Source organism: Ascaphus truei, chromosome 3, assembly GCF_040206685.1.
Source record: "Ascaphus truei isolate aAscTru1 chromosome 3, aAscTru1.hap1, whole genome shotgun sequence".
Classification (NCBI taxonomy): Eukaryota; Metazoa; Chordata; class Amphibia; order Anura; family Ascaphidae; genus Ascaphus; species Ascaphus truei.
The window spans coordinates 365,672,233-365,692,670 of record NC_134485.1 but is presented as its reverse complement, the minus strand read 5'-3'; the positions used below and the strand labels follow the sequence as shown (position 1 = coordinate 365,692,670).

The following is a 20,438-nucleotide window of genomic DNA, read 5'->3' as shown; positions in this document are numbered from 1 at the left end:
TTCACCCTCCCTGTCTCACCCTCTTCACCCTCCCGGTCTCACCCTCCCTGTCTCACCCTCCCTGTCACCCTCCCTGTCTCACCCTCCCTGTCTCCCTCCCTCCCTGTCTCCCTCCTCCCTGTCTCCCTCCCTCCCTGTCTCCTCCCCTCTTGCCCTCCCCTCCCTGTCCTCCCCTCGCCCTGTCTCCCTCCCTCGCCCTGTCTCCCTCCCTCGCCCTGTCTCCCTCCCTCGCCCTGTTCCCTCCTCGCCCTGTCTCCCTCCCTCGCCCTCCTCCCTGTCTCCCTCCCTCGCCCTCCCTCCCCTGTCTCCCCTCCCTCGCCCTGTCTCCCCTGTCTCCCTCCCTCGCCCTGTCTCCCTCCCTCGCCCTGTCTCCCTCCCTGTCTGTCTCACTCCATCGCCCTCACCTTCCTGTCTCCCTCCCTCTCCCTCCCTCCCTCCCTGTCTCCCTCCCTCCCTGTCTCCCTCCCTCCCTGTCTCCCTCCCTCCCTGTCTCCTCCTCCCTCTCTGTCTCCCTCCATCCCTGTCTCCCTCCCATCCCTGTCTCCCTCCCTCGCCCTGTCTCCCTCTCTGTCTCCCTCCCTCCATCCCTGTCTCCCTCCCTCGCCCTCCCTCCCTGTCTCCCTCCATCCCTGTCTCCCTCCCTCGCCCTGTCCTCCCTCCCTGTCTCCCTCCTCTCGCCCTCCCTCCATCCTGTCTCCCTCCCTCCCTGTCTCCCTCCCTCTCTGTCTCCCTCCATCCCTGTCTCCCTCGATCCCTGTCTCCCTCCCTCGCCCTGTCTCCCTCCCTGTCTCCCCCTCGCCCCCCTCCCTCCATCCCGTCCTCCCTCCCTCGCCCTCCCTCCCTCCCTGTCTCCTCCCTCGCCTCCTCCCTGTCTCCCTCCCATCCCTGTCTCCCTCCTCTGCTCCTCTCCCTCCTTCTGTCTCCCATCGCCCTCCCTTCCCTGTCTCCCTCCTCTCCTCCCTCCCTCCCTCCCTCCCTCCCTGTCTCCCTGTCTCCCTGTCTCCCTGTCTCCCTGTCTCCCTGTCTCCCTGTCTCATTCCTCTCTTCTCGTCTCCCTCCATCCCTGTCTCCCTCCCTATATATAAAAAATTGTGTCCCGGTTTTTCATTTTCAAAATCTGGTCACCCTATACAGACCGCATATCGCGGTCAGTGTCTGTCAGCGCCCCGCCTGTCTGCAGTGCGGGCGCGCTGACTGAGGGAGCGGGGCCTTAGCCTTATTGTTTGTATACCTCACTAGCCCCAGTAGTCTATTCTCTGTATCTTTCAAAAAGACATATATTATCAAATTGTCTTTTCAAGACTGGAACTAAATGTTGGAGCGCATATCACTAATTTGCTCTATAAGTTGCACAATCTACAATTGTTACAAATACTCCCCAACGTATAATTATTGTCATTGTTCAACAAATCACCCAAAAAATCTACTCGCCCAACCAAAAAATCTACTCGCCACCTAGTCCCGCCCCCAACCCCGCCCCTAGTCCCACCCCCAACCCTAGTCCCGCCCCCAACCCCCACTTTAAAATAAAATATATAAATAAAATACATTTAATAAATTCCTAGCCAGAACAACATTTGTTTTTGACATAAATGTATTTATTGTATTACATTATACTACAATTAGTCCTTGTTACGTGTGTGTGTGTGTGTGTGTGTGTGTGTGTGTGTGTGTGTGTGTGTGTGTGTGTGTGTGTGTGTGTGTGTGTGTGTGTGTGTGTGTGTGTGTGTGTGTGTGTGTGTGTCGATCTAGAAATAAAAGCCAGGTGTGAATGACTAGTTTCCTGAACCCCTTAACCAGTGTCTGGACATCCCCGCTTCACAATATCTAAAGCAGCAATCCCACCTGGGATCTTACCTGATCCGCAGTTCCTCAATGTCCAGGTACCCTCATTCCCGCAATGTTAGGTGTTCCCTACCTGTCTTCTGGGTTAGGGGGGGTTCCGATGTCTTCTGTGTGAAGCTTGAGTCAGATCTAGAAGAAAGCAGTATAGGTTATTTTGGTGTAGTATAGGGCAGTTAAGATATATAGGGTAAATAAGAGATCCAGAAACAGAGTGTGAGACAGACACAGGGAGAGGGTGAGAGAGAGAGAGGGGGTTTGAGAGAGATAGGGGGTGTGAGAGAGAGAGAGAGAGAGAGAGAGAGAGAGAGAGAGAGAGAGAGAGAGAGAGAGAGAGAGAGAGGGGGGGGTGAGAGAGAGAGTGTGAGAGAGGGTGTGGGGGAGAGAGAGGGTGTGGGGAAGAGAGAGGGTGTGGGGGAGAGAGAGAGGGTGTGGGGGGAGAGAGAGAGGGTATGGGGGAGAGAGAGAGGGTATGGGGGAGAGAGAGAGGGTGTGAGGGAGAGAGAGAGGGTGTGAGAGAGAGAGAGACGGTGTGAGAGAGAGGGTGTGAGAGAGAGGGTGTGAGAGAGGGTGTGAGAGAGAGAGAGGGTGTGAGAGAGAGGGTGTGAGAGAGAGAGGGTGTGAGAGGGGGGCAAGAGAGAGAGGGCGGAGAGGGGGCGAGAGAGAGGGGGCGAGAGAGAGGGCGACGGGGGTGGGGTGATGGGGTGACTGGGTGGGGTGACTGGTTGACTGGGTGGGGTGGCGGGGTGACTGGGTGGGGTGGCGGGGTGACTAGATGGGGTGACTGGTTGACTGGATGGGGTGAAGGGGTGACTGGGTGGGGTGAAGGGGTGACTGGGTGGGGTGACGGGGTGACTGGGTGGGGTGGTGGGGTGACTGGGTGGGGTGGTGGGGTGACTGGGTGGGGTGACTGGGTGGGGTGACTGGGTGACTGGGTGACTGGGTGATGGGGTGACTGGGGTGGGGTGGTGGGGTGACTGGGTGGGGTGACACTTCTGGTATCCTACACACACACACACGCACACACACCCATGCATACACATACACTCTCCCATGCATGCATGCACAGACACACACACATACACACTTACTCTCTCCCATGCATGCATGCATACACACACACACACACTCTCCCATGCATACACACCCACACTCACCCACACACACTCTCCCATACATGCATGCATATACACACACACACAGTCTCCCATACATGCATGCATGCATACACACACACACACACACACACAACTCTCCCATACATGCATGCATGCATACACACACACACACACTCCTATACCTGCATGCATGCATACACACACACACACACACACACACACACACACTCTCCCATACATGCATGCATACACACACACACTCCCATACACACACACACACTCTCCCATACATGCATGCATACACACACACTCTCCCATACACACACACACGACAGGGGGAAGAAGAAGAAGAAGGCGCGACCAAGCACCACCACCACCACTGCCCCGCTCGCCCCCCCCGCGACCATCTCCCTCCCTGCGTGGACAGCCACGGGACCGCGGGGAAGCGGAGACCAAATAGGTAACAGGGGAACACCCCCGCTACCATCTCCCACCCCGCGCGGGGATCTGGGAAGCGGGAAGTGGCGCATGAGGCCGGGAAAACACCCACTACCATCACCCGTCCCGCGCTGGTATCGCGGGAAGCCGGGGTAAGCGGGGACACCCCCCACTACCATCACCCGCCCGCGGGGATCGCGGGAAGCCGGGGTAAGCGGGGACACCCCCCACTACCATCACCCACCCCGCGCTGGTATCGCGGGAAGCCGGGGTAAGCGGTGACACCCCCCACTACCATCACCCGCCCGCGGGGATCGCGGGAAGCCGGGGTAAGCGGGGAACAACCCACTACCATCACCCGCCCCGCGCGGGAAATGAAGCTGGAAGTGGCGCGGGAAGCTGGGGGGAATAACGGGGGGACACCTCCGCCCCGCGCGGATAAGCGGGGGCCGGGGAGAGAAGGCGGAACACCCTCGCTACCATCTGCAGCCACGTGCGGGTATTGGGGGGGGGGGAAGCGGGGAGTAAGGGGGAACTGCAGGAGGCAGGGAAGGAGCAGAGGGGATGGAGGATTGGAGAGTACTTACTCTAGTACTCTCCAACAGATCTCTGGCCAGAAAGAATGGCCGCTCGTTGGGGGCTGGCTCATATAGAGCCTGGCCACGCGCCCACAAAGCCTGGGAGCGCGCGCCAATCAGCAGTCAGGTAGGGGGAGTTATTTATTTATTTTTTCAGCGCGAGCAGGGAAAATTCAGCGCGAGCGGGGGAAATTTAAAAAAACAAGCACGTGTTCTGCTTGGGCCAATATTTACTCACCTGGGGGTTAAATCCACCCGCCCCGGGCGTGTAAATGTATAGGATTGTCGAACACTGATTATTGTTACAGAGCTGTCAGTTTGGCTTTGTAATTGCAGACCTCGCAGTGGGATTTAAGAAAGCTTACTGTTGGATACTCCTCACAATTGTATATGCAGATGGCATAATAAAGATACTTAAAGCCTCTGCTTGATGCTTGCCCTTAAACATTTACAATTTTTTGGGCTACCTTGGCTAATAAATTGAGAATATGTTTCCTAACCTTAATTTACTGCATTGCCAGTAAGCTCTTTAATGGCCACAAACATAACCTAATTTAGTGAGTCATGTGAAACGTGCATTCATTTTTGTAAATAAACCATGCTTCATTAAGAACTAGCTTGAGAATTACAAGTAGCAATGGGTCAGTTTATCGTAGCATATCATGTTAAGTTTTCCACTGAACACTGTGTATGTGTTCCAGTGTCTGTATGTTACTAACAGAGTTGTCAAATGTAAAAAGCTGTGTTATATTATCTACCATTATTTATCACCACCTATATCTTCCCTGTAATCCACGTGTAAGGCCACTTAGTCGAATGAGGTGTACAATACATTTCAGTTCTACTCAGTGGCCTCCTTTCTGTCAATTTATGGTTTTAATTAATCCTTCATATCTAAAAAGCTGTGACTTTTGAGTCTATATTCAGACTATTTTAGGAGCCACAGATAAAATCTAGTGTGCATGGAAAATTCCTTTGGCAAATAAAAGATACCATATTGTCTGTTCATTATCAGTGTTAGGCTGCGCTTATAGTGCCGGCGACAGCGACAGCGACGTCGCCGCAAAACAAATGCATTGCCGCCATCGCGTGCGCTTATAGTAAGCGCGACGTGACCGCATGACAGCGCGGCGGATTTGTCACGATCACTGGAAGTCATCTCTATTTGATTTTCCAGCAACCGTCTCGTCGCCGTCGCCGGCACTATAAGGGTAGCCTTATAAGCATTGCGTTTATATCCACCTTTCTCATAATGACTAATAATGTATTTTTATATAACATGTACAGTACACATAGTAGGACAATTGAGATAAAATAAATTTACAGTTTTAATCTTAGAACCACACAGGATATGCAATGAATTTGCCAAGGTTAACTAAAGCTAGTCTGTAACAGGTCTCCCATCAATTAAGAAGTGTAGTAACTTCAAAGTTACTCACCAGATAACATGGATTTTCTCAATGTTGTTTACTTGAAAATACTTGCTGTACTGTTGCAGTTGTTAAACATATATTGTTTTATTCATAAAATAATTAAGAAATAAGTACATTGTTATAGTATTCTTCTTCATTAATATGTATTGTTTCATTTTAAGGTTTAGCAACATAATCAGAGCACATACCCGACTGGAATCCAGATACAGTAACAGTTCTGGAGGATCATATGATGATGATAAAAGTAAGTGTCCATTCCAAAAAAGTCCTTCTAATCTGATTGGTTTAGTAACATAAAGGACCGTAAGTATACTTCCCCATGAGCAATAGTGATTACAAAATACTGCAGAAACCACTCAAGATTCACCAAATGAAAAGAAGCTCATTGCTTTCAGTTATATATTTTTTTCTTTTGATAAACCTGGTGCAGTTTTTTTCTACTGGGGACATTTTCATGCAAATCCCCCCTAGTGTAAACAGGAGATACTCAAACAACCTATTTCATATTTCTTTTGATTTATAATTGTACCATGTCAGAAGTGTAATTTTTTTTAATGTCAATTAAAAACACTGTATATAATTGTGTGTGGTTACATAATAACATAGTAGATGAGGTTGGAAAAAGATATATGTCCATCGAGTTCAACCTATCTTAAATTTAGACAGATACTTTCCTATATTTGTATTTGGAGTATTTTAATCCAGAGGAATGCATACAAAAAAAACCCAGTGAAACATCCTCAAATGTTGTCTCATACGGGGAAAAAATAAATTCCTTCCTGACTCCAATAATCAGATTTCTCCCTGGACCAACATCCTTCCCATGTTTACTTATTTGCTATATCTCGGTATACCTTTCCTTTCTAAAAAGATGTCAAACCTTTTTTTTAAAGTTATCTATTGTATCTGCCATCCCAGTCACCATGGGTAATGAATTCCATATTTTAACTGCCCTTACTGTAAAGAACCTTTCCTTTGTTGCAGGGGAAATCTCCCTTCCGTCAAACTTGTGGTGTTGTGTTGTTTTCTGAATACCCCTTTACATTGTCTGTACTACTCTACAATATCACGATTTTGAATTAACACTGTATTTCCATTGTGATGTGCAAGATTCATCATGGTTTTAAAAATGAAATAATATTCTAATGACCAAATTACATGTCCTAATTTCTATCTCGTTATATTTTCTGATCTCCAATAGATGATCCAGTCTCGCCGTACATCAGTTGGCTCTTAAATATTGTGGAAACGAATCAGCCACAACCCCTACCAATGCCCTGCAATGGGGGGTGCTGGGCACCACTTGTTGACTATCTACCAGAAACCATTACTCCACGGGGGCCGCTTCATAGGTGAGGAGACCGCCTACCATGGATTATTCACTTAGTTTTATATTGTGATGACATTGTTTCCAGTCTTGTTAGAACGTAAGATGATTGTAACCTAGTTCACGCTCCGCCACGATAAATAAAAATCATCAACCCAGAAGATGTTGGTATAATGCCACTCACCACGTGAGCATTAAAAAGGAACCGTGAATTTAAATATCTCAAAAAGAAAGAAGCTTAATTAGGTCCCTATCCACACAAGATCAGCACAGTCCAACTAGGTTTGGGATTGCCTTCAAATGATCGTAATCACAGTTTGCAAATGACAAGAGTAAAGCATATTTAGTATGACAGATGTCTGCTTACAGTTGCCATAGTTTATCCTCTTTGTCTGGTATGCAGAAAGATGACTTGCTGTAAGCCATCTGTTTTATTCTTCATTTGAAGACTTGTGACAGTCTCCCACTTCTTACTTTCTTTGTTTATTTAATCACTGAATCACTGAATCACAGTAGCCCAGCAATAACATCATTGCACAGATTGCAAAGTGTTGGTTCTTCTGTCCTCTTTATGTCATACCCGGGAAGAAATTTCTAGAAAGCCTTGTTTACATTTTTTTTTTTAATTCTTTCAAATACACTGCAGTAGAGAGCTGGGACAGTTTTTAATTTACTATTCTCAAAGAGGTCTTGAGCTCAGTGTATTAGCATTGATTTACCCTATCACCAAAGAAAGTTGAAGCAGCAGGGCGTGGCTGGCAACATCCAGACAGCAGGAAATGCCTGAATATAATTCTTGTGATGTTTTTGTAAGTCCATCATTGTGCGTGCAAGCTCCTTGTATGTTTAATCTCATTTCAAGGTGTGTTATCAGTGCTGACATTTTTTGCATTGCTTTCACTGGTAGTACTGTATTGAAAACAAACTTGCAACTGAGAGACAGAATAGAGACATTTACCGTTGGTTCTACATGGATTCTAATTCTCATTCTAATGGAGTCTAATTAATTGGGTTATTGCAGAATTATACCTCTTTAAGACTTTTAAGTCAGACTTTTTCTATCAAATAATAGAACTGCCTTGCTACAGCGTATGTTAAATTAGAATTTTATTTAAATAGGGTGGAGCATAGCAGGTAGATAGAGAGGTACCTCGCTTGAACCTGACAATGTTTAAGGGATATATATATATACACACACACACACACACACACACACACACACACACACACACACACACTACCTGGGAGATAAATAGAGCTGCAGGAAGTACACAGGGTTCCTGAGAGAAAAGAAATCCCTTGTCGGTGCACTACAGTAATGGTATGGTTAATAATTTAAAAGTTTTATTTGGTATACTATTAAAATAAGACATCTAAATAGGGTTATACATAACATATAAATACATTAATAAAAGAACACCCAAATGTTCTAGGATGGGGTACACAGTCCTGATTGAGTCTCTGGAAAATGCTGTGAGTCCAAAGTATGTGACTTGGTTTGGAAACAATGTACCAGTCACCTTAAATATGTATCTCTTACTATGATTAAATCCTAAGAAGGCAGTGATGCAGCTGTGTCAGAGTAAACATGTATATAACACACCTTATTGGTTACTGCAAGGTATACGTGAATGATTACAGCACGGAAAATGTCTCTATATATTGATATACTTCTTCCGGAAGAAGGCATAACCTAACACTCTGAAACGTACGTTGGGTCTCGCAGACCGGCTGCATCCTAACTAGATGGGGGTACACAAGCAGGGGGCTCCGCTAATCCACTAATCCAGCCCTCATAGCAGTACTGCACATACAGTCTGCGCTAGCAGAAGCTACCCAGCTATGACATGGGTGATAAGGGAACCCTGAGATTTCTTTCTCCGTGAGTTCAATATTTTAAACTACTTCCATGTTATTGCTGGTGTAACTTAAACATGGTACTTGTATTAACTTAAATTATATAATATAAATTTTGAGTTCCTAATCCTACCAACAGTACATATCCTTATATAACAGCATTAGATCCAAGGGAAGCCACACTGCAATACATCTCCTGCACTGCACAAAAATAGTTATCGCATGAGACGGAATCTATAACAAATTATTAAATCGGAGAGTGGAGTAATTATTCTCTTCCTTACCTCCATGGATAGAACGGTCGTCTGCTTAATACTCTGGGTGCATAATACTCATGCTGCGCAAGACGTACACTGACTGCCAGTACTCTGACTTTTGACTCAATAGTCTGCGGTTACCTTTCCCTGTATATCAATTTACACAGGTAGAATAGGCACCAGATATTTGCAGCACATCGTCCAATCCATTCTTTAGCATTGAATCTAGGTGAAGCTAGAATCTGAATTTTGGAACAGCTACTAAGCTATACAGAGTAGCCTGCGTGAGGGACAGAGTCAATAACATTTGTCCAATTAAAAAGAGGACTAATTGAACAATTCTTTACCTCTGTGAATAGAAGGAACTTTGGTTCACTCAGTCTGCGCAACACTTGGTGTAGTATAAGATTAACACTGGCGGTCAGCACTCTGATCTTTTGACTTAATAGTCAACCTAGTATACATATCTGTATAGAATAACATTCACTTCATTTGACTCTGAGTAAGAAAGTTGAGGCTGCGATTAACCTTTACTGAATGCTTCCCTTACCAATCAATCTGCACTACACACTGCCATTCTGTGTCTGAACACATCAGCCATTGTGGTGTTGTGCTGCTCTGGATTTATGTCTTAACACTTTTCAGTCTCCATGTGCTAACCAACCGGGGGCAGTATATAAATATATAGAGACATTTTCCGTGCTGTAATCATTCACGTATACCTTGCAGTAACCAATAAGGTGTGTTATTTACATGTTTACTCTGACACAGCTGCACCACTGCCTTCTGCGGATTTAATCATAGTAAGAGATACATATTTAAGGCGACTGGTACATTTGTTTCCAAACCAAGTCACATACTTTGGACTCACAGCATTTTCCTGAGACTCAATCAGGACTGTGTACCCCATCCTAGAACATTTGGGTGTTCTTTTATTAATGTATTTATAAGTTATGTTTAAGATGTCTTATTGTAATAGTATGCCAAATAAAACTATCTTTTAAATTGTTAACCATACCATTACTGTAGTGCACCGACAAGGGATTTCTTTTCTCTCAGTACCACTGTGTACTGGAGCATAGCAGGTGTTATACATATTGGTAAGGACAGAAAGACAAGATTTTCCCTTTAAGACCCTGGAAGAAGCATCTTGTGTGATGCAAAATGCATGTCGGTGTGTAGCGTCTGACGTCACTTGTCAGTGCCTGGGATAGCAGCAATTTACAAGGAATGCTGGTGACTCCGATACAAACAGAGAACTGTTCGTTCCAATCGAGGAGGAAGGGGGTTACTAGTAATAAATTGCACTGTTAGAATACAGATTGGGGATATATTAATTTCTGAAATACTGTACACTCTTTCTCTTTACTTGCCTCCTGCTACTATACTGTCTTTCCCCCCTGACTACCGGAATGGAGCTGTAAATAGAGGCAGCTGAGAGAACAATGCCAAGGGAATCACTAAGTATCCACTGAGACGCTTTCTGAAAGTAGCTTTCCGTTGTTAAACAGTAACTGTGTCACAAATTGAGCTAGATACTATCATTTTAATGAGCTTGATCCCGCCTCATTAGACCTACTGGATGTTTACAGTATAATAAGAGGCTATTCTCAATAACCGTGATGATTGCATATACAGTAATACTAGTAGTTGCTGCTAATACCATTTTTTCAATGTCTTTTGTTCTGTCTTATGTTGTGTTTTCATGAGTTTTCACATATTTTAATAATTATTATTAAAGATTGTTTTAATTATAAACATCATTTCACATTAGGGTATTGAGTGCAATTAGAGCAGTGATCTTGTTCTTCTGTCCTTACCAACACTTTTTAATTTCCCCTGATTTTTTATTATCATTGCTTCTCTGTTTTTAATCCTCACAGTACCCCTATATTGTTCAGAGAATCGCTCATGCTGGTTTGCACATACCCCATGTGCCTTTCTCAGAACACCATGCGATTTCCTGCCATTCCTGATTACTCCTGCCTTCCATGCGCTTACAGGAGTGATCTTACCGAAGCTGAGGATTGTTTTTGTCACTCAGAGCATTAGAGAAGAGAATAATGGACACGTAACTGCTGAATTGTCATCAGATTGCTACCATGTGTCTTCTGTGTCTTATTTCTTTGCATTTGCACAGGTGCAACATTGCTGTCATATTCATGACTGAGATGGTGGTTGATCACAGTGTAAGAGAAGACTGGGCCCTTCACCTGCCTCTCTTACTTCATGCTCTCTTCTTAGGCAAGTACCCTTCAGCATTTATATTTGATCATATTTTAACAATTGAATCATTTGAACTGAAAGTGTAGAAATGTAAAGTGACAGGTGACTTATCCATTATGTAAAAATACATCATATGAAATGTAAGCAAATACGACAGAACACTGTCACCTGTCTTCTAGGCTCGTGTTGTAATGTGTTTACTAAACTGATCATGCTGTAATGCATACTGTAAGCGTGTTGGGCTGCCCACAACTTGTCATGGGCTCTTCTTAATCAAAGCTTGTGTTTTCAGAATGCTTTGATAATGTATACTCTAAGAATAGGAAAATACAATAATTACTAAGTTCTTTCTATAATAAAATAAGTATAGTAGCTCAAAATAAGTGCATCAAGAGGCTCCATGTATCCCAGGAATAAATCTGTATTATATTCTTTAGCATTGATCTCAAATGTAACACATTTATTGTAAAGGCCCATTCACGTCAGTGGCGTTAGGGTGCCTTGTGGCTTTGAACGGCTTAATAAATATGGCCTTTAGTCTCTGCAGAAATACCCAGTCTGAGTTTTTCCATCTAGTAAAAACAGATTAAAAGGTATTGCAGTATTTATATAGGATATAACAAAAAGTAGTCTTTATTACATCACAACTTGACCTCAGAGATTAAATAATATCATTTAGCCGAAGTGCTGATGCGTGGTTGGCAGTTGATATTCTTAGTACATGGTATAGAGAGATTTTTTTTACAGGCTTACAGTAGCGAGCCAGCAATTATTTCCTATGAATGTAAGTAATGAAGTAAATCCTTTCCAGTGCTCATGGTTCAGGACCTCCATGTCCTGACGTTAATCTTCAAAAAAGCAAGATGTCGGGAACACCAAATGGGATCATTCACACCGTACCTAACTATAACTTGCAGATTCCAAAATATACACAATCCCTGCAAACTCTAACCCATCACCCACCACATTATATATAATATATATTCCAAAATAAGGGAAAATCCTCACACTGTTTATTTTTTAGTAATTTTTTTTAACACAAAGTGTTTTAATTGGAATAGTTGACCCTTTTTTTCTGTGACATTTCTTTGTCTGCTGTTTGCAGGTAGATTTTAGGCCCCAAACTCTGATCATTCTTTAATGTGTGAAACAAATGTTACAAATGGTGGAGTTAAAGTTGTTACACCGCTTAGTTCTTTTGCTTTATTATAACTGTGATTCACTCAGCTATTAATCATGTAATTGCCATAGTGGTCGCCTTTTGTTAAATTCTAGTTGGGTGAAATACTAATCCAATATTTAGAGTTATCTTCATTTAGAGGAAGGCAGGAAATAAAAATGAAACATTTGCCAATTATCTCTCATATGGGGGGATGGGGGGGGAATCCTTTCTTTTCTCTAGATCACTGCACATCTGTTTTAACTTAATTTATTACACTAAAATATTGCACCAGAATTGAAAATGTCCTTTATTCTGTACAGTTACCTCTTGTGTGGAACTATATGAAAAGCTTTGGCAAAAACGAAATATTTCACAATAAATGCATTGCTTTGATCTATACTCCTAATTACTTCAACAAATCAGATCAGTTTTGCATGATCTATTCATCATGAAACCATGCTGACTATTACTAATAAGGTATTCCTGAATATTATCCCTCAATACATTTTCCAGTAGCTTCCTGGCATTGATATCAGGCTTACAGGTCTGAAATTCCTTTCTATAAAGGCACGACAACCTTATGTCAATCTGGTAGTACTGACCAAGGCTTCTTGCATTAGCAAAAATGCAGGTTGTTTTAGATGTTGCACTATGTTAGTTTAACAGCTCCTGCCTTTTTTTCTCCCATGGATTCACTAAGCTCCAACAATGGGTATCGCAACAAGATCCTGAGTTAAGTGGAATGATGGTTAACGCAGGATTTATGTATAAAATGTTTTACCAGGAAGTAATACCTTGAGCGTTACCTCTCGTTTCAAGTATGTCCTGGGAACAGCGTTATGACAATACATGGTTACATTAACTGAAAAGGGTTATACAGTCAATTCACAGACATTTTATGGACAGTTAGAGTTGTAAAATTGGGTGCAGGGGATAAAAGGGTTGGAGAGTTTCAGATTGAAATACAGCAATTTTAACACCAACAAACATCAGCGAATGGCACCAAATTGCTCACACGGTTTGGCTGCCCTTCTGCTGCACCACAGGCTGTGCGTCTGTGGGATTGTATTCTGTGTCTTTATTTATATAGCGCCATTAATGTACATAGCGCTTCACAGTAGTAATACATGTGGTAATCACATAAATAACAGATAATATAAATAACAGATCATGGGAATAAGTGGTTTAGACATTAAAGTAACATTAAGGAAGAGGAGTCCCTGCCCCGAGGAGCTTACAGTCTAATTGGTAGGTAGGGAGAACGTACAGAGACAGTAGGAGGGAGTTCTGGTAAGTGCGTCTGCAGGGGGCCAAGCTTTATGTATCATGTGTTCAGAATGTTCACAGTGCTATTCGTATGCTTCTTTAAGCAAGTGTGTCTAAAGGTGGGTCTTAAAGGTGGATAGAGAGGGTGCTAGTCGGGTACTGAGGGGAAGGGCATTCCAGAGGTGTGGGGCAGTTAGTAAAAAAGGTTTAAGGCGGGAGAGGGCTTTAGATACAAAGGGGGTAGAAAGAAAACATCCTTGAGCAGAACGCAAGAGTCGGGATGGTGCATAGCGAGAAATTAGGGCTGAGATGTAAGGAGGGGCAGAAGAGTGTAAAGCTTTAAAAGTGAGGAGAAGAATGGAGTGTGAGATGCGGGATTTGATCGGAAGCCAGGAGAGGGATTTCATGAGGGGAGATGCTGAGACAGATCTAGGAAAGAGTAGAGTGATTCTGGCAGCAGCATTTAGGATAGATTGTAGGGGAGACAGGTGAGAGGTAGGAAGGCCGGACAGCAGGAGGTTACAGTAATCAAGACGGGAGCAGGAGGTTACAGTAATCAAGACGGGAGAGAATGAGGGCCTGAGTCAGAGTTTTACCAGTCGAGCAACAGAGGAAAGGGCGTATCTTAGTTATATTGTGGAGGAAAAAGCGACAAGTTTTAGAAATGTTTTGAATGTGAGGGGCGAATGTGAGAGAGGAATCGAGTGTGACCCCTAGGCAGCGTGCTTAGTAATGTGGAAGGAGGTAGTAGGGCCAGGTTTGGGAGGAAGTATGAGGAGCTCTGTTTTAGCCATGTTGAGTTTAAGGCGACGGAGGGCCATCCAGGATGTTATAGCAGAGAGACATTCAGAAACTTTTGTTTGCACAGCAGGTGTAAGGTCGGGTGTTGAAAAGTTTATTTGTGTGTCATCAGCATAGAGGTGATATTTAAACCCAAAAGATGTTATTAGGTCACCTAGAGAGAGTGTGTACAGAGAAAAGAGAATAGGTCCCAGGACAGAGCCCTGGGGTACCCCACAGAGCGATCAATAGAGGAGGAGGAGGGGTTAGCAAAAGAGACACTGAAAGTACGATGGGAGAGGTAGGATGAGATCCAGGATAGAGCTTTGTTCCGAATACCAAGAGTATGGAGAATGTGAAGGAGAAGAGGGTGGTCCACGGTGTCAAATGCTGCAGAGAGGTCCAGTAATATGAGCAGAGTGTAATGACCTCTGTCTTTGGCACATGGAGGTCATCAGTTATTTTAGTGAGGGCTGTTTCCGTGGAGTGAGCAGTGCGGAAGCAGTGCGGGATGACGTAGATGTAGACTGAAGGGGTTCAGAATGAATGCAGCTGTGATTTCAGAGTCCTTTTGTCCTCCAGGGCATTAGAATTCCAGAGGGTGGGTCTGACGAATCACAGCAGTAAGCAAATGCAGAGATTAACCCTTAGCACGCTGGTTATGTGCAGAGAGGAGCAGCTTTTGGGAAACCCCATCAGGTATCCACCCGCCTTTGGGGCGATGCATATGTAGACTGAAGGGGATGCTGCTCCAATACCCAGTATCTGAGCTTAGTGAATTTCCCCAATGGACTTTATACTTTACAGTACTTCTGGTATTACCTGTATTTAGTCTGTCCCTTCTCCCCACTTTATCCCTCGCAATAACAACAAAACAAACACCACCTATAGTGCTCATCCACTAGCAGCGCAGTAATAAGATTGAAGTGACCAAGTATCTTTGAGAAATTCAGATAAGTATATTTACAGCCTAAAATGTCTGGAAAATATCTTTTGTCACTTTTTTTTTTTTAAACCAGAAATAGAAATCTTCGTTGGAAAAGTTGTGAACGTTTGCAATGAAAATGTAGTTAAGGGACCGTCTTATGTGTATTGCTGATTCAGTAGGGACATACTTATAGATGTGCAGTGTTACATTTATCTCCAGTGAAACACCTGTCTGATGTGAGGATTGAACTGTTGTCCTTAACTTTTCCCCCAGTGTTATGCGGTTGAATACACCCTTGTGTCATCATTAATTCTAGTCAAGTCCTGACATCAGTGAATTTATGAATAACTCCTTAAGCTATAAACTTACAGAGCAGGGCTTACATGTAATAAGCTGTGCTACCACATGCCATAAAGTTTGAATTATCCCTGCTGCTTATTAAAAGAAATGCTTGCATGAGGGAACATTGATTCTGCATACAACTGGGAATAAAACTATTTTCTTCAGACCATAAATCGTGGTTTGTGGACTGATTAAGCTTGTATTAAGTCTTTTTTTGAAGCATGGTCTTGGCCAAGGCCACACCGTTCCCAGGGCAAAATATGTGCAGCACAACGTCAATAAGATGTCAAAAATGCGCTCCGAGGGTAATTAATAAAATGAATAATTCAAAATGGTTACATATATTATTTTTTTTAAAAAACCTTCACAATTAGTTCTTCGGTGTTAGTCCAAGTGCTGTTAGTGGTGCAGCTTTCTTCAAGTAGGATTCCCTCCTTGCAATTGCAGAACAGTGGTGTATCTGGGATATAGAAGTGCACACACAGAGCAGCATCATGGTTTAGTCATTTGATAAAAACAAAGAAGTAACGAAATGGACTCACAATGTAAGAAGTTTTTAATAGCACATTATAAAGTGATCCACTGTGGTGACGGTAGCCACGGAAGGTGCCTGGTGAGAAGCTGGGTTCAATCCACCTCCCTGCCTCCAGTTCTTGTTGGTGACGTCACTTCCTGGCAGCTCACAGGTGCCTCCTCGCCAGTAAGGGCTGTCCTTACTTTCTCGGGGAATAATGGCATATGGGGTGGCTCTACCTCCTGCCTTAAATACTTAAAATGAATCATCAATGTCCTGGATGAAAACACAACTCCTAACATACATGGCTGTGCAATCAGAGCAACGTTTGCAAATACAGCATATATAAAAGACAAAGTGCATGTCGGCTTCTTGAACGCTGAGTAATACATACAGCATTAAATGTGGTATTGTGGTGAACCTCAGGGATGACAACTGCTCAATCATAGAATCAATAAAAATGAACTTTAAGAAATATAGACGAGTATATGAAACTAAAATATGAGATAACACCATCCATCAGGGGGTACTAGGAGACCAATCTCTAAAAAAAAATAACCATTAGTTTGTTTTAGTGTGGTGTTGTGCACAGAAGTCATTGGAGTTGCAAATTAGATCAGATATATAATGGTGTCCTGTAAAAGCTAGATCTGGTTTGCAACACCACACTAAAAAAAACTAATGGTTAAGAAGGAACTGAAATACACAACATCAACATAATAGCATAATAGATCAGGCCAGTCTGTTGTGTGCTAATTTCTCAAAAGGAAGAAGCTGTGGCATAGAACAGATGTGTAGATATGTTGCAGTTCTTGGAATATTACCGTGTGCCCATGGTTATTAGTATTGTTATCATTGTGCCACTCATACATTTCTTCTAGAGAGAATATAATACAGCATGGCCATCTACAGAATAGATTCCTTTCAGAACATGAACACTGCTTTATAATATTAAATAGGCTCATTGAAAGCAGTTGAAGAATTAAACAGAATACTGTATCTGCACATCAGATTATTGTAAAATACAGCTGATAATTGTGCAAGTGCAGGAGAAAAGGCTAAATCAGGTTGTTACATTTTGTAATATTTGAAGAAAGACCTCTCATAATCCAAGTAGTAGTTGACAATAAAGGGGACCAATCACTCTTTTTATTTCGCATCTATGGTGTTGTACAAAAGAGGTGGATCATTGGCATAAAAGGTTTCTTGAATTCAAACCTAATGGGCCTTATTTATTTTTATTCTAGGTCTTGACCATTATCGTCCTGAAGTTTTTGAACACAGCAAAAAGCTTCTCCTCCACCTTTTGATTGCATTATCATGTAACAGCAATTTCTCAGCAATCGCTTCAGTTCTTCTGCGAGCAAGAGAGATGAATGAAGCTAAGACACTGACCGTGCAGACATCCTGCCCCCCGGAATACCTTTATACAGGTGCTTTGAACAACATGATCACAGTCATTAAAGAAATGTTCCCTTGCATTAACACCTACATATCTTTTTGCAGCTCACCACAGAAAAATACTTCAGTTTATTTATTTTCTTCCAATTATCAGGGTCGAGAGACTTTTTTAATTCACCTACTGTAAGAAGAAAATCTAGGTTGCATTTGTTGTTCATTTATTATGGGGCTCTGCGGTACCACGTGTCATGTTAGCGAGCAGCAAACGCAAGGATTTCCATGTTATCGGACTTGTCCAAGTGCCTTTCTTGTGAATAGCTCGTGAACACTGCGTGATGATACGGTGTACAGCTTACTTGCCGACTATTGCACGTAGTTGCATACTAATGATGTATGGTTCTGAAAGTGTACGCAGTGTTGTACATAGGCACAATTAGTCCCTGCCCCATAGAACTAGTGCAAGGAAAGTAAGCGCAAACCTAAAAATATATATATTAAAAATACATAGAAAAATAATAAATATCACCAAGAGGAGATGCAGCTGGTGTGAGAGATTTCTCAATCTCTCAAAGTAACATCTGGAGAAGGACACAAAGTGCAAGAACTCCTCTCACGGGTGGAGAATATCACAGGGAATCAAGTAACGGCGTTGGCAGCATATGTAGGAAGGAAAAAAGAAAAATATAGTATCGTCTGGCTCCGTAGTTGGTGTCAGTGTCAGCGCGAGATGTTTCAGCGGGGAGACGCAGAGAAAACAGCTGACGGCACAGCAGAGAGTCTACACTGCTTCACGGGTCAACTCGCATAAGGTATCCCTACGCGTTTCCTCCGAATGACCGGACTTCTTCAGGGGTGTCGGATGAAACGCGTAGGGATACCTTATGCGAGTTGCATCACCCCGCTGAAACATCTCGCGCTGACACTGACACCAACTACGGAGCCAGACGATCCCTCCCTTACTAGTAGAGGATTGGAAGAGCAGGTCTGTGACGTCAGACGCCTCCCGAGTGCGGAAGTGAGAGTCGAGGAAAGCTGAGCAGAGCCAAGCAAAGCTGCGTCGCTACTGAACCCAGAGTGGTTAAACTGCTTTAATTTATTCTGGAGCATCTGAGTGAACTGGAGCTCCATGCTCTAGTATTGTTTGTTAATTGAAACTGTGTTGCACTATATTTTTCTTTTTTCCTTCCTACATATGCTGCCAACGCCGTTACTTGATTCCCTGTGATATTCTCCACCCGTGAGAGGAGTTCTTGTGCTTTGTGTCCTCCCCCATAGAACTAGGAAAATAATTTTGGTGCCTGGGGGGATAGTGAGAAAAAATGATTTGCCGATGGTCACAAGGAGAGCAGATGCTGGTATTGGAACTGAATTCACCAACTTCAAAGGCTGTGTACTTACCAGCGAGCTACTCCTTCAGCCTATAAAAAGGGTACAAAAGTTGACCTTTATGTGAAGAAGTACTGCACCTTAACACAGAGGCGTGCAAGCGGGAAGGGGGGGGCACAAGATATTTTTTGGGGGGGGGCACAGCGCTTACAGAGGCCCCAAGCTCTTCCCCAAGACATTTTAATTAAATGCTGGGGACCGCGCGAGGCCTCTGTAGGTATCTCTTACCTTGACTCAGACAGCTATGGTGACATGATGTCACATGACCCGCAGCATCACCATAGCAACGCGGTGTCAAATTATGCCGCGGGTCACGTGACGTGATGTCATTTGACGCTGTAGGAAGGTAGGGGGCGCGAACACCGAGGCAGTGCTGGTAGAGGGGTACAGTGCCAAAAGATTGCACGCCCCTGCCTTAACATATATATATATATATCAAGTTGAAGATACAAAATACTTACAAAGAGTGAAATAATGGCCTTGATAGAATATGGTACAGTATCTGGTATTATCATCTGCTGGTGCTCAGAACAAGAAGCTTCGGAATGAAAACTGGACCAGATGTACTGCAGGTGTAGTAATATTCTACTGCAGTATTGCCGTGACCACGCTCCTCGGCGTTCACTTCCAGCCACCTGAAGCATGAGACACTTCCTCTAACGTGACAAGCGGAGGATCTTCCAGATAGCGAGCTCTCTAAGCTTGCTCGTATATCGTCCCCAGTGGACTCTTGTCAATTACATTGATTTACACTATGGAGCAAGAGAATAAAAAATATAAAATCATATAAAGTGTGATATCAAATCATGAATTACTTAGTTGAAAAATCAATTAATACTAAATTGATATATCCGTTACTCCAAAAACAGCGAGCTGGTTAAGTAAGTACTGCAGTCTTTTTGTTGCAATAAGAAGAATCATTCAATTCCTTGGATGCCCCTTGAATCCTGTGGACATCAATCAGAGGGACCTAATATCTAGCTTACACTGTACAGAGAAAGAATAATAGGTATTATATCACGCTGGTAGAAATATTTTATAACTATTCTCTGGGCATGCTGCCATGAAGCAAATTATGATATCTTTCATTCTGACAGAATTCTAAAGGCTTTATAATCCTCAACAACTATGCTGTTGCACATGAAATCAACATCACATGTGAAGAAGAGGAATTTGTGATGCGGGAGGCTTGTGCACATGAGCATCATGAAAGTATACTTGTTTATGTTGGTTCCATTGATAACTGTTGTGTTACATTTTAAAGAACAAATAAAGCTTCCAAAACTGTTCTGGTAGAACGGTATCTACAATTTTATTTTGAAATTCAAGTTAATGTTACAGAACATTCTTGTCTGATAAAATATAGCAAATAGTTCCTCATGCCAAGTCAGTTGAAAGATTCACCCTGATTCTGAGAAATGGCGTGCATACCTTTTTAAAAATACTGATTGAATGCATTCCTTTCATTATCTCTCGTCTTGTTTCTCAATGCCAGGAGGCTTTGACTTTCTTCGGGAGTACCAGTCATCTCCAGTGCCAGACTCTGGCTTAAGCTCCAGCTCTACCTCCTCCAGTATCAGTCT

General features: G+C 43.3%; 1 protein-coding gene across 7 annotated transcripts in view; it reads left to right on the top strand.

Annotated features, from left to right (window-relative positions):
• Nucleotides 1-20,438, top strand: part of FRY (FRY microtubule binding protein) — a 423,242-nt gene that overhangs the window by 332,736 nt on the left and 70,068 nt on the right. For all 7 annotated transcript variants that reach the window (XM_075592149.1, XM_075592144.1, XM_075592143.1 and 4 more), the window contains 5 exons: nucleotides 5,571-5,653; nucleotides 6,611-6,761; nucleotides 10,991-11,094; nucleotides 17,316-17,501; nucleotides 20,351-20,438. The exon at nucleotides 20,351-20,438 is cut by the window's right edge and continues 111 nt beyond it. In XM_075592149.1, the coding sequence (XP_075448264.1) occupies nucleotides 5,571-5,653; nucleotides 6,611-6,761; nucleotides 10,991-11,094; nucleotides 17,316-17,501; nucleotides 20,351-20,438 (612 nt within the window). The remainder of the gene's footprint in view (nucleotides 1-5,570; nucleotides 5,654-6,610; nucleotides 6,762-10,990; nucleotides 11,095-17,315; nucleotides 17,502-20,350) is intronic.